The 13,181-nt window shown below is 40.7% G+C and overlaps 1 protein-coding gene across 4 annotated transcripts; it reads left to right on the top strand.

Annotated features, from left to right (window-relative positions):
- The first annotated feature begins 316 nt into the window (after positions 1-316).
- On the top strand, positions 317-12,814 carry LOC109634684 (active breakpoint cluster region-related protein). Of its 4 annotated transcripts, none has more exons than XM_020095369.2 (23): positions 317-653; positions 945-1,033; positions 1,613-1,717; positions 2,684-2,911; positions 3,792-3,899; positions 3,986-4,040; positions 4,116-4,168; positions 4,362-4,499; positions 4,613-4,734; positions 5,398-5,548; positions 5,625-5,741; positions 5,850-5,925; positions 7,221-7,316; positions 7,469-7,549; positions 7,638-7,735; positions 8,060-8,161; positions 8,521-8,684; positions 8,929-9,068; positions 9,686-9,820; positions 10,334-10,439; positions 10,526-10,643; positions 11,116-11,240; positions 11,750-12,814. In XM_020095369.2, exons 1-22 carry the CDS (start codon positions 602-604, stop codon positions 11,215-11,217), a joined length of 2,436 nt encoding a protein of 811 aa, XP_019950928.2. In that variant the 5' UTR covers positions 317-601; the 3' UTR covers positions 11,218-11,240; positions 11,750-12,814. The 4 variants fall into 4 exon arrangements, with proteins under 4 accessions (XP_019950928.2, XP_019950926.2, XP_019950927.2 ...); XM_020095367.2 differs by having other exon boundaries at positions 11,116-11,213; XM_020095368.2 differs by having other exon boundaries at positions 7,472-7,549; positions 11,116-11,213.
- The last annotated feature ends 367 nt before the right edge of the window (positions 12,815-13,181 follow it).

Below are 13,181 nucleotides of genomic sequence, written 5' to 3' on the forward strand. Positions count from 1 at the left end.
CACACAACAGAAGTCAATGCACTTCAGTAATGAATCCAAAACGAGCTGAGGTTTAAAAGAGGTTGTGTTGTCAGCTCTTTTCCTGCAGAGGGCAGTGTTGGAGCTGGATAATAAACTGGTGCAGCTTTGGTTTATTTGAACTGAGGCTGAATCACAAAGCTGTTTCAAAAAACATGTCTGCTGCTTCTTTGATTCACACACATTTTTGCTTTATAACTAACTTCATACAGTTTAAATGTTTAGTCATTAACATTTCATTTCTCACTGTTCAAGACTATTTCACACTTCCGCTCTTATCTACATTTTTGTTGTGCGCTGTTGAGAATATTTAGCAATAGATTTTATAACAGGAAGTTATCAGTAACCTCTGCTGACATTAACACATTTGCAGGAAGTAAAGTGCAACTGTGGGAATGGATTATTATCACGTGCCAGCTCTCGTCACTGTCAGTGGGCTTTACGCATACAGGAAGCTGGGTTTTCCTCTTTTGTGCATCTGCAGCAGAAGAGAGGAAGTTTTGTGTTTGTCTGTGACTGTGTGTTCACACGCTGCGTGTCCAGAGCTCAGCCTACACTCGGAGGACGAGACCTCTGAGCTCTGATGGACATCTACGAGGAGGCCGTGTTCTATCTACGGGAAAAACATGTACCAGGTGAGGGACATTGTGTTTTGGGATGTGAGGGAAAATATGATTTAAAAAGCATTTAGTTTTTCTTTGGGGAAACCACAACACATCCCACATCAAACTGAGAGTAAGAACATTTGCTGTTATGTACACCAGAACTTTTATTGCTATTGCTAGGTTGTTTTTTAAAAAAGTTGAACCCATATTTGTCAAAGACAGTTTTTTTTTGTCCTTTGCAGCAACAACTAATTTGCACATATTTAAAAGAGGAAGCAGAGATGTGTTGTTTTCGATCACTCATGTGTTTGTGTGCTGCAGTGGAGATTGGGGTCCTGGAGGAGGATGTGCCCCTGGAGGAGACAATGTCTCCTCTTCATACAGAAAGTATGGACTTCCCCGCCATCTCTGTGAGTTCACATTTCTTTCCATTTCAAAAAAGTTCTGCGTCGCTCTGTCTCTCTGTAGTTCCTCTAATTCTCTAAGGGACAGTTCAGTCCTTCAGCAAACCTTGTTTTCACGATGCCGGTGGGAAAACTCAGAGGCAGCCAAGGCCACTCTGTGTTTGGTTTGAGATGCAAAGGAAGATGCATCCTAAAACATTTCAATACTGTACAATAGCTATTCCAGGTCCTCTGTTTATGCATAAGATTTACAAAAGAAATATTAAAAGATCTTCCACCTCTTGACTATGAATGTACCTGTATTTTATTGACTGATTTCATAACTTTTTTAAACAGTTTAAAAAAAAAGAGAACTAAGAAAAGGAATACAGTAAGCCTTTGTGTTTGTTTATATTTTGTTTGGCTTTGCTTCCTCATTCGTTCCCTCCGACTCAAACAGGAGAAACGTGTCACTCTCGGTTGTACACAAATGAAACCTTTCACTAGTCAAAAAAAAAAAAAAATCCATTTGCATAAAGTTAGAAAAAATGGTGGAGTGTCAGGATGAGTACGGCAAAAATTGTCTTGATGTTGAATCTGATTCAGGCGTCGATCAGCCCAGAGGAACTGTTGGAGAGGAGGCTCGTGGTCCTGAAAGGCATCGTGGAGAGTGAGGAGGTTTATCTGAGCGAGCTGGAGGCCCTGCTCATGGTAACACACACACAAACACACAAAAATGAACCAACACCGATATCTATTTCTATATATACACATCTATATCCACATTTCCATATCTATATATACATCTAATTGTTGTTGCGTCGCCTGCAGTCACTCTTGATTCATTTCACCTCTTCATGGATGTAAATTTTGACTTTGCATCAACACACAGGAGCTCATTTTGTACGTATTCACTGGGTTTGAGCAGCAGTCACATGCACATTGCTGTGCCTGTGGTCAGAGTCAATGTCATTTGCAGTATTCAACATATTTGTCGTTCAGCTTCCTTGTTTGAGCCTTAAATCAATTGTTCTCCATTGGAAATGTAATTCCCCCATTATTTTCTACATCTAATATGATGTAACAGTAAGCACCAGTCAGCTTAGCTCAGCATAAAGAATGTTTACAAGGGGAAACAGTACAGTGTTTCATTATTTTCTACCTAATACTTGATTAAGTTTGACACGTCTTTAAATTAAATCCATAGCATTTAATATGTTCGTAACTGAAAGCAGAAAAATGTGTTCAGGTATGGGCAGAGTCTTGATAAAAGTAGAGATACACTGTATTTGCAGGAAGTGCTTGGTCAGTTTTTTTTTGTGCTACTAATAGCAACGTTAACCCCAATTTCCTCATTCTCTGTGACTCATACAGTCAAACTGAATCTAAACACTGATGCTGGGTCTGCTAGTGCTGCGTTGGTTGCAGCTCATCAGAATGCAAACGTTTTGTGGTTTTTATTTGTCATGAAAAAGTATTTTCTATTTTCTTGTTTTGATTCAGCAGCAGCGTGAGTACATGTGTCAAAGATAAAATAGGGAAATAAATGCACGCTATAGCTCAAATGAGTCCTTTCATGCTCATATCACCACGGCCTCTGTCTGTTTTCTCTTGGCCTTCAGCCTTTTTGCTTTTGCAGCTCAGTTGTTTAACTCTTTTGAAAATGTTTGATTCTAGCCCATGAAGGCTCTACGGGCCTCGGCTGGGACGTCCAAGCCGGTTCTGTCCAGTCAGCAAGTCCAGACAGTTTTCTACCAGGTGCCCGAGATCAGAGACATGCACCAAAGTTTCTACTCCGGTCTGAAGGCCCGGCTGAGCGCTCACTGCCACACAGATCTGGATGAGCAGAGAGAGAGGAGCCACGAGGGCTCTGGGCTGACGGTGGGGGACCTGTTCCTGAAAATGGTGAGATTTCTATTGGTTTTAGTGTTTGTGTGGCTTTGAATGAAACATCCTAACACAGTTTGAACAAAGTGCAGCAATTTGCAGCTAAAGATTCAGATACTTTCCTCTGGAGTTGATGGAGATTGGAGCCAACGAGCAAAGTTCATAAGCAATTTACAGATTCATGAAACTGCTGAAGTTCGATGCGCAGCCGTTGTTATGTCATGAGTCTCACCTGCTCGTTCCTAACGGCTCCTATTGGACTCACCTGGTTTCTGGGCTTCGTCCTGATGGAAACTCATAAAACACCTGAGCACAGACAACACTCTTGATAGATCTTCTTCTTAACTTGAGTTCAGTGCAAATGTCTGTCGAGAAGCGAGACGATCGTGGAAACATGGGTTTTTTTGTTGAGCAAATCCTCAGACAGAAGTTGTCCTTTATTCCTCAGTGGTTTTTTCTGTCTAATTGAACTCAGGCAGCAACTAAACCTGTGAGTGTAAGGAGACAATCATGAGATTCAGTGTGAGCACATGTTTAATATTTAGAGGAAATTAATACATTTATTTCAGCTGTTCAAACATCCATTTATCAAGTTAATATTATTATTAATTCTGTCATGATGCTACGTTTCTTTATCTTTTTGATGGTAAATAGATATCTCATCATATCTGTGGTTCTTGAACTTTTTTCCCATCATGCTTTTCTAAAGAAACCACAAAATAAATTTAACAATTATGTGTAAATATTCTGCTGTGTATCTAAAATGTTTAGTTTGCATATTAACTTAAAATGTAGTAGATTATTTTCTGTGAAATTTTTGGTTTCACAAACTATCAGAAATACATTCTTCAGTTTTAATCACATGTTCATCAGATCCTTGTTGTGCTCTGTCACTCAGGTGAACCAGATCGGTCTGTACGGTGGCTTCATAGAAAACTATGAAGAAGCTGTTGCCGTTGTTCGCAGGTGCACACAGTCGGACCCTCGCTTCCGAACTCTGGCCGAGGTAAAAACAGCTGTACAGTAAAAGCAGAGTAAACACAGGAGTCGTCCTGTATCAGGGTGATCCTCACCAGTTCTCGTGTGTTTCAGAGCATGATGTCGAACAACACTGCAGACAAAGCTCGCACCAAATACACATTTGAAGGTACAAATTGAGTTATTTAATATAACCTGACTTGTTTGCTGCTTTATGGTCTGATTGCCGTCTGTTCCTTCACAGCTCTACTGTATAAACCTTTGGACAGAGTCACCAAGACCACACTTGTCCTGCATGTGAGAAAAAGTGCATTTAATCACATTAATTTTTTATTTTGAATCCTGAAACTTCTTAATTATCTCTGATGCTCATCTTTGTTTTTGCATCAACAGCTGATGATGAAATAATCTTGTTGTGAAGTGTAATTGAAGCAGAGAACCACTACGTCCTCCCGCTTTTCTGATTCACGACCTCTCTGTGATCCTGCAGGACCTCCTGAAGACGACGCCAGCGGGCCATGGGGATCACGCAGCCTTACAGGAAGCTCTGAGGTTGTCCCGCAGCTTTCTGTCTGGTGTCAATGAGAGTTCACAGTGCAAACGAGAGGTCACGCTCAGTCACGGCTTGGTGAGGCCCATCTCCAAGTGCACCCATCCTCAGACGTCCTCCCGCACCTGACAATGTGCAGCATCTGAAGCAACAGAATAACACAGAATATAATCTGTGTGTGTTTATCCCAGAGACGTCAGTTGATTCGTGACGGCTTTGTGGTGGATGTGAGCGAGGGGGAACGCAGCCTGCGTCACCTGTTCCTCTACACTGACCTCCTGCTGTGCACCAGATTCAAACCAGCAACCAGAGGGTGAGTGTAACCCTGACAAACACAAGGGCCTGTGGGAAATATAGTCTACACGTTAGCATTAATAAAACTGCATGTGTGTATCCACCTTCATCTCATCTGGGTAATTTTACCTAACAAATAGATGTTTGATTAAATCAAACCAATGTTCATACTGAGGCGGTTGTTACTCCTGAAAACTTCATGTTGTATTGGAGGTGAATGAAAACTGATTAGCAATAGCTTGAGAGTAGCTAGTAAAGTAAAAGTAATCCAAAAATTAAAGTTTAAAATAACCTAATGGACACCTAAATGTTAGTGAGTTGGTAAACGGGTAAATAGTTGAAATATAATATTTAAAGTAGTGGGAAAGGAGTTAATTAGCTGAATGCAATGGATGCACATTTAAAAACATGATCAACTCATAATAAATGTGATGGTAAATTGTGTAAATTTTTTTTAATAATTATGCAGTTCTAAATAACAAATCCAGGTTCTGAGGCTGATTTTTTTTCCATTAATTATTGTTTGGTGATTGTTTTGTCTATTTTTGTTGTGTGTGTGTTAATGCTGGTGTAGCATGATAACAATTGTGTTTTGCTTTTTCAAAATAAGAAGAAATGTCCCCTAGGACATTTATTATTTTGGAATGAGATACATCTATAAGTTTGTGTGTGTGTGTTCCAGGAAGCAGGACCAGTACAGGTTCTGCTGGTTTCTTCCTCTCGCTAGTCTCAAACTGCGCTGGTCCTCAGATCATGAACCGGACACACGTCTTCGCTTACACTCCGTGAGAAACAAGATGTACGTTCTCCGGCAGCAGCTGCAGCAGCATGCGGTATGTTTAATACACAGACACAGACGTGTGTGTGACCTTTTAAACAGACACATGAAATGTAAACGTGTGTGTGAAGGGATCCAGAGGCCTGATGGTGGCGGCTCGTACCCGGAGGAAACTGGAGCAAACGGAGCTGATGCTGTTCACTCAGTCGCCTTTTTATAGACTGGAGCTGCACAGCCCCAGTGGAAAGGTACACACACACACACACACACACACACACACACACACACACAAACTTCCTCTGTTACTAAAAGGAAAAACAGCAAAAGCATAAGAGAAATCTGTTTTCTTTCTGCAGAGTCACACTCTCCTCTTCCCCTCCTTGTATGAACTTGAAGAATGGAGAGAAGCCATTCATAAGCTCACCACACAGAGTAAGTTCTAGATTTTCTCTTGTAGAAAATGTCATTATGCCAGTTGGTCATTAAGACTGGCTGTACACATATTCTGTTATGTTAATTTTTTTATATTCTCGCCCATTTCTGTGTGTTTGTGCAAAACAACAACAATGCATGTTGACAAGTTTTCACCAAACGTGGTGGTAATATTACTCGGGAGGGTAATTTACTTTTAGAGCTAATAGGTCAAAGGTCATGGTCAACAAAAATATAGTTTGGAGAAAAGATATGCAGTGTCAAAGAGTTTTGTTTCCCTATCATATATGATATTATAGGTAATTCCATGATAAAGTCACAGCGTAGTCAGAAAATGATACGGTGCATTGTTCAGTATATGTTTTTGAGTTTGTATGAATGGTGTGTGATCGTGAAAGGCTGCTGTCTGAACGTGTGTGTGAAAGAGGGAATGTGACTTGTATTAAAGAACTTTTGAGTGCTCGATAAAACTGGAAAATATCTGTGAATACAATTAATTAATTATGACATCATCTTGGTGTCAGTGTGATGGTGTCCTGCATAATGAGATGTCATAGGTGTGTATATAATGTGCTGTTTGCCTTTATATGATTTATATGTATAATCAACATCACTAACTAAACTTGATCTGAGTCTTGAGTCAAGTGATGATTGTACTTAATTATGTACAACTGAGGGATCCTTGTATTTATAATTTTCTCTTCTGTTTTGCTGTTTTTTTTGTGGACAGTTTTTCATTAAAACACAAAAAAAGTTAATAAAAAATCAAACGTGATCTTTAGCTTATTTAGATTAACCAATAATTTGTCATCATATGGTATAAATGATGATGCTAGCTATCCAGCTAGATATTTAGCTAGGTAGGGCTGTATTTCTATCATTTGTCGAACAGGTTTAAAGCTCATGAATCAAATATGTCTTTGGATTAAACTGTCTGCATATTAATACTTGTTATGATTTGCAATGCTGGTGATAATGTTCAATTAAACAAAACCTATCCTTTTAATTTCCTTTTTCCTGGAAAGTGCATCTTCAGTTATTACTTCCATCAAGGAGGTTGTGTTTTCACCTGCGTTTGCTTGTTTCCTAGTTTGAAGGATTACGCAAAAATGGAATCAACCAATCTGGTGCATATCCAGATAAAAATCTAGAACAAATGAATGGGCTTAATGAGGGGGACTTGGTGCAGGTCTTTGATGTGTTATTCAAGTTTCCACTAATTTCCTTTTCTCTGTAAAGTGAAGCCACAACAGCTCATTGCTGTATTTAAAATTTAAACTTGTGTTGTCTGTCAGACATAGAAACGGTCCCTCCAGACCTGCTCACTCTCACCAGTGCATGTGTGAAACTGAGGATGACCCAGCAGCCGCCTCTGCAAACCTCCAACTCTGGTACAACCACATCACATCCTGTGTCTGAAATCAAATACGACTCTGACGGCTTTTACGGCTGATCTCTTTCCACGCTCTCTATGACTTGCTCATCTTTCACTTGAGCTCAGGACGATAAAATGCTCAGGATATTTTTGTCTCTGTCTCACCAGTAGAGGACAAGGCTCAAGACTCATTGCGTGGGACTCTAAACGTGGCGGTCCACTCTGCCTGTGGCCTGCAGCAACCAGCCTGTATGTATGTACACAAAAGTTTAGATTTAAAAAAGAAAATAGGTTAATGTGGTGATGGATTTTTTTTTTTTTGTGATCCTTTTTTCAGGTGTGTATGTTTGTGTGGAAGTAGACGGCCATGAGTTTTATGATAAACAGGCCCAGACGCACACTTCAGTCCACAGCATCAACCCACACTGGGACCAGGTCAGACTGTGACACCTTTAAAACTAACGAATCCTCATATTTTATTCTGAAACCTTAAATTAGAGAATGGTGAACTATGTCTAGTGGTCAGATCCAGTCGGACACATTTGGTAGATGATTCAGTCTGAGTTGTTGAAAGACATCTTTGTGTCTAGACAGCATCTGACGTGATGTCAGGCCTCAGTTGAACTCACGGGGGATTAAAGTGTCTGCAGAGTGGCCGAGCTTTAAACATGATCATCGGCAGTAAAACCTGCTCTAAATCCAACTGGAAGCCACAAGAAAGACTTGAAGTGTTAATGATGTCTCCTTCATATCAAACAGGAGCTGACGTTCCAGGTGGACGGGGCTCAGAACCTGAGGGTGGTCTGTGTGAGTCAGTCTGACGAACACGATGAATCTGTCCTGGGAAAAACTTCTTTCAGGGTAAGAAGACGTTCAGGAACTTCAGCTTAGTGTCTTCAAGGTTCAATGCAAATAAAACACGTTGTGTTTTCAGCTCGTTCTGTCGTCCTGAAGTGGCTGAAAAATAATTGTTGCTGCTTTTAAAATATATAAAAAAAGGGGAAATATAATAGCGCCTGCTGCAGGTTGAGGATTTTACCTGCAGAAGCATCATGTTGATTGTTTGTAGAAAGAGTCTATTTAAAAGCAGAGATGTGGAAAAAACGACCCCAGACCATTGTTCCTCCCTTAGTTCACTTCCAAAGTATTTGTTTTGATCCAAGATATAAATCTAAACATTTGCCTTCATATTGATTTAATACGTATTTGTGTTTTTCCAGCTGGAGTCTAAATCCTTGAGTAAGCGATGGAGGAGACAGACTCTCCAGCTCGGCCGAGTGGAGGTGACTGTGTCCCTGAGGTACAGTCCCCACCCGCTGGAGCCGCCCAGCTCCACAGCTCCACACCTCCCCGTCTTCTGTGTCCCTATTGAAACTGTGGCTCAGTAAGTTCCTGCCAGTCTGTCTGTAATACTCGACACTTAAAGCTGCAGTTCAATTTAAAGTTTTATTTGCCTGCTGAGCCTTTTTACGAAGCTAGTTTCGGGAAGTCAGGCGATTTATTTTGTGGCACCGTGAGAGAAGCAGGAGTGTGTCAAGAATGGAGTCTGAAATGAAAATGAATCAAACTGATGCGTTAAACATCTGAGGAGGTGGTTTTAATTCTTGATACTTGTTATTCTGTTCCAGACAGGAGGGGGCGCTGGTTCCCCATGTGGTGCGGTGCTGTGTGGAGGAGGTGGAGCGGAGAGGCATGGACGAGGTGGGGATCTACAGGATTTCAGGGACCGCCAGTGATATCTACACGCTCAAGGCTGCGTTCGACAGCAGTAAGATACGCACAGTCAATCATCAGTTCCTGGGTATTTAAAGGGAGGCTGGTTGTAATTCATACTCGTAAACTGCTTGAAACAACAGGAGATCGTCACGTAAATGCTGGAAATCAGGGTCAAAAAGTCGGGAGCTACTATGAGGTTTTGTCCAAAATAACAATCGGGTCCCTCTTGACAGTTTTCCCATAGTATCACATTATCATACTAAAGCAAATAGCCATAAAGACGCTTTGGGAATTAATTCACAGGTGCTTTACGTCAAATTCACGCTGAGGCACAACCACTGGATTTCCATGGAAACTGGTGGAAACATTCACATGTTGAATGCTATTTAGCATCTGTTGGCATAAAAGCACTTAAATCTGCTGAAGCATGTTAGCATTAACTGTGTCTTGATTGCCCCCTGGTGGCTGGCTGCAGTATGAGTCATAATCCCTGACCTCCACCATGTTAACAAATGGGATATGGACCAAAATAAAATGCAAAGAAGATGAAACTGAAGTTTTCGTATGCGATCCTGCCTGTGTATCGGCAGGATCTCATTGCCACTGTTCCACTATGCAAAAAGCCAGAAGAAGGAGCAGTTCTAAGTAATCCTCGTCTGCCTGTTTCAGATCTGCGTGAAGCTGTACACAGGCTGAGAAGCTCCGAGGTGAACGTCGTCTCTGGTGTCCTCAAACTGTACTTCAGAGACCTGCCTGAGCCGCTCATACCCTCTGAGCTGTTCCACAGTCTGACCAGGTCGCTGGGTAAGAAACACTTAAACCTGAAAGATTCATGATTCCACTTTATGAGCTTCCATGTTTATATAGACAGTTATAAGCCCTGATACTTTGTATACTTTTATATCACAAATACTTCACTATTTGGGTATTTTTTCAGAGACATTAATCAAATGTTAATTTTCTTCGTAAGTAATTTGTCATTATAATTGAAGGATAATCCATCAAATAACACACAGACTAAATCAAACTTCATATCACAAAATATAGATTCTGTGTTATTAAGTTCTATATATTTGGTTGTGTTTGTGTTTTCTTTCTATTTGTCACATTTCTATGTCATGAGGAAGAGATAGACTTCTTGGGAAGCATTGACAATTTTTTATATTGTAATATATCTTTATCTGTGAGACATCTGTATTTTCTCTTATCAGCCGGGCTCTACGGAAAATATTTGTTTAGAGAAAGATCAGGCAGCTTGTCAACATAAGATTTAAAGATACAGGCTGAAGGATAAAGGCCTTACTGCTTCCCCTCCAGACATCCAGGACATGAACGCCCGGCTCGTCTCCATGCTGTCCCTGCTGCAGTCCTGTCCTGACACCAACCGCTGCACCTTCCTCTACCTCATGCACCACCTGCAACGGTCTGAGTCAGACAGCGCCGCGTGATCTCACCTGATGGTTCGACTTGAAATGTTTTAACGTGTTTTTCTACTCCGTGTTTCTTCAGAGTCTCTGAGAGGCAACACATCAACAGGATGACTCCGATGAACCTGGCCACAGTGTTTGGTCCCAGCCTGTTACGCCCCCCTGTGGCTGTGAATCTCTCAGAGGAGGTGGTGTTGCAGGTGGGGGTGAAGCCGTGGAAATGTTTTAGTGAAGGTTTTCCAGACAATCAAAACACAATCATTTAAAAAAAATTAATTTATTCATTAATTTATTCAGTTAATTATTCTGTGATGTTTATTTTTTCATGCAAAGATTTAAATGTCTTCCCCACAAAGTCATAAAATTATGACAGGGAAATACATTGTTTTCATAATAAAATGTATAATAATATGAACATGCATAGGAAATAGATAGATAGGTAAATAAAAGGATTTATCTGAAATAAGTTAATTAATTATGTTTCTTAACAGTTCTTAAAAAATGTATTATGTATCACAAAAGGGGGTTCTCAACTTTTCTGTATTTAATTATGCTTTGGTTTAAAAATTAAATTGACACGTGTGTGTGTGTGTGTGTGTGTGTGTGTGTGTGTGTGTGTGTGTGTGTGTGTGTGTGTGTGTGTGTGTGTGTGTGTGTGTGTGTGTTTTTCAGGTCCAGGTGGTTTTCTGCTACCTGCAGTGCAACAACCTCCCTGAAGCCCAGATCTCTGTGCCACATGACACTGAAGACGATGATGAGGCCACCCACACGTGAGACCACCCTCACTGTCTCGGCTGGCAAGAAAATTCAAATTGTGTTAAAAAAATAAATACAATTCTGTAAAGACAATAAATATATTTATTGACAAATATATGGTTTGTTTTGTTACCGCTGACATTTTCTGTTTTTTAATAAATTTACAATTATATAAATACAGTTTGACATGTGAAATCATTTAAAAACAATTTTTATATGCTGCAATAATTCCCCAAAGTCCTTTTTTATTGAATTACAATAATCAGTCCCTGTAGAAGCTGCATTAAACTTTCAATCATATATTTTAAACAGCCCAGTTGTCTTGAAAATGAAAATGATTTTGTTTTTTTGGGCTCTGTGGACTTTTCATCCTTGTCGGCTTAAAAGTTTAAAGCATTTATGACCTGGAAACGGCCTTTGAGAAAAAGTTTCCACTCGGTACATTTCCTGTCTTATTATCTACAATAAATGTTGATCTGAAGTGAATGAAACCACCTGATCAACAGACTGTCACTGACCGTAACGTGTTGTTTTTAATATCTGCACCCAGGCCTCCTCAGAGAGCAGATGGACTCGGGCAGCTCGGAGTAACGTGACGCTGAAATGTGGTTGAGGAAAAATCAGGGGCGCAGATGTTGTAAAAAGGTCAGAGGTCACCTCCCCGAGCCTGAAATCCAATCAGTTACGGTTCAAATCCAACTAGACGGAGTTCAACACGAAGTGCACGCCCCATAAAAATCATACACACACGGTGAGTTGAAAACCAACACACACGGCCTGCGGTCGACCCATCCACACCACACATGGGAGTCTCTTTTCAGCCTCGCCACCTGGGCAGGCCGGGGTAATGTTACCCCCCCAACCTTTTACCCCAAAACCCCCCTCAGTCGTTTGATCGCTAATCCTGGACCCCCAGTCCAGCCCGGCCCTCCCAGTACAAACACACTGTACGTGGACGCCATAACAACATCCAGAACAGGTCTCAAACTGGAAGGAGGAGGTGGGATCAGCCTGTTGCCCTGCGGCGTCATAAATCACCTGTCCCCTCCAACACGGTGGCTGCCAAAATAAGGTTCCGCTCGACGACTACAAAGACAGAATGAGGTTCCCATTGCAGACTACAAAGCCGAGGAAGGCCGGAGCCGTTTGTGACTAAAGACTGGAACAGACGACTGGTCGACACCTGGGACTGGTGGGAAAGTTTTTACGGGAGAAGTCGGATTCTGGTCCTGTGACAGCACGAGTTCCACAGATTTAAATTTCCTATCATCTCATCAACGATACAGGAACTTAAAAACACTTCTTCTTTGTGGTAGTCATTGAGTGTGAGGATATTTATATCTTATCTTATATCTTTTCTTGTTTGGGAGTTTTTGAAATAAGACTTCTTAGTTTTATGAAAAAACGTTGCCCTTAGTTTCACTAATGAGACATTAAACTCATTAAATTACAATTTTCCAGTTATGTTTCCACAGAACAATGCAATCTATTTTATTTATGATTCAACAAACGTCTTCACACTTCATCTAACTTTTTAAATTGTTTAGATTTTTGCAAACAGACATCAATTGATATTTTTGTTGAGCTGGATTAAATAAGTCTTTATTATCTTGGATTTCTAACTTCAGTGGATTTTCTGCTCTATATTTATATTCTTGTATTTTATCCATGTTTTAATCTGTGCTGACTCATCAGCGGTTTGGTTTCCACACACTGAGCTGCAGCAGGATGAATTCCTCCGTCCTGCTAGTAACCATCAAAATAACAGTCTGGTCAAATAGTGTCTCATCCCATGCCCACAAAAACAGGTTCTGTCCGTCCGCCAAGTTTCGTGGAAATCCAGAGAGTAGATTTTGTGTAATCCTGTTGACAAACACACAGACAGTAAAATAAACGATTTGGACTTTGAGCAAATACACAGTGAAATGTGATGTGAAGGCCGTGTGCTGCTGTGAACGCTCGGTGGTTTGACTCTTGAAAAC

Source organism: Paralichthys olivaceus, chromosome 22, assembly GCF_024713975.1.
Source record: "Paralichthys olivaceus isolate ysfri-2021 chromosome 22, ASM2471397v2, whole genome shotgun sequence".
Classification (NCBI taxonomy): Eukaryota; Metazoa; Chordata; class Actinopteri; order Pleuronectiformes; family Paralichthyidae; genus Paralichthys; species Paralichthys olivaceus.

Coding starts and splice junctions, on each gene's coding strand:
- LOC109634684 (XM_020095367.2), top strand. CDS start 602: ATGGACATCTACGAGGAGGCCGTGTTCTATCTACGGGAAAAACATGTA. Junction 4,500..4,612: donor TCACGCTCAGTCACGGCTTG/GTGAGGCCCATC, acceptor TGTTTATCCCAG/AGACGTCAGTTGATTCGTGA. Junction 10,644..11,115: donor CAGAGGAGGTGGTGTTGCAG/GTGGGGGTGAAG, acceptor TGTGTTTTTCAG/GTCCAGGTGGTTTTCTGCTA.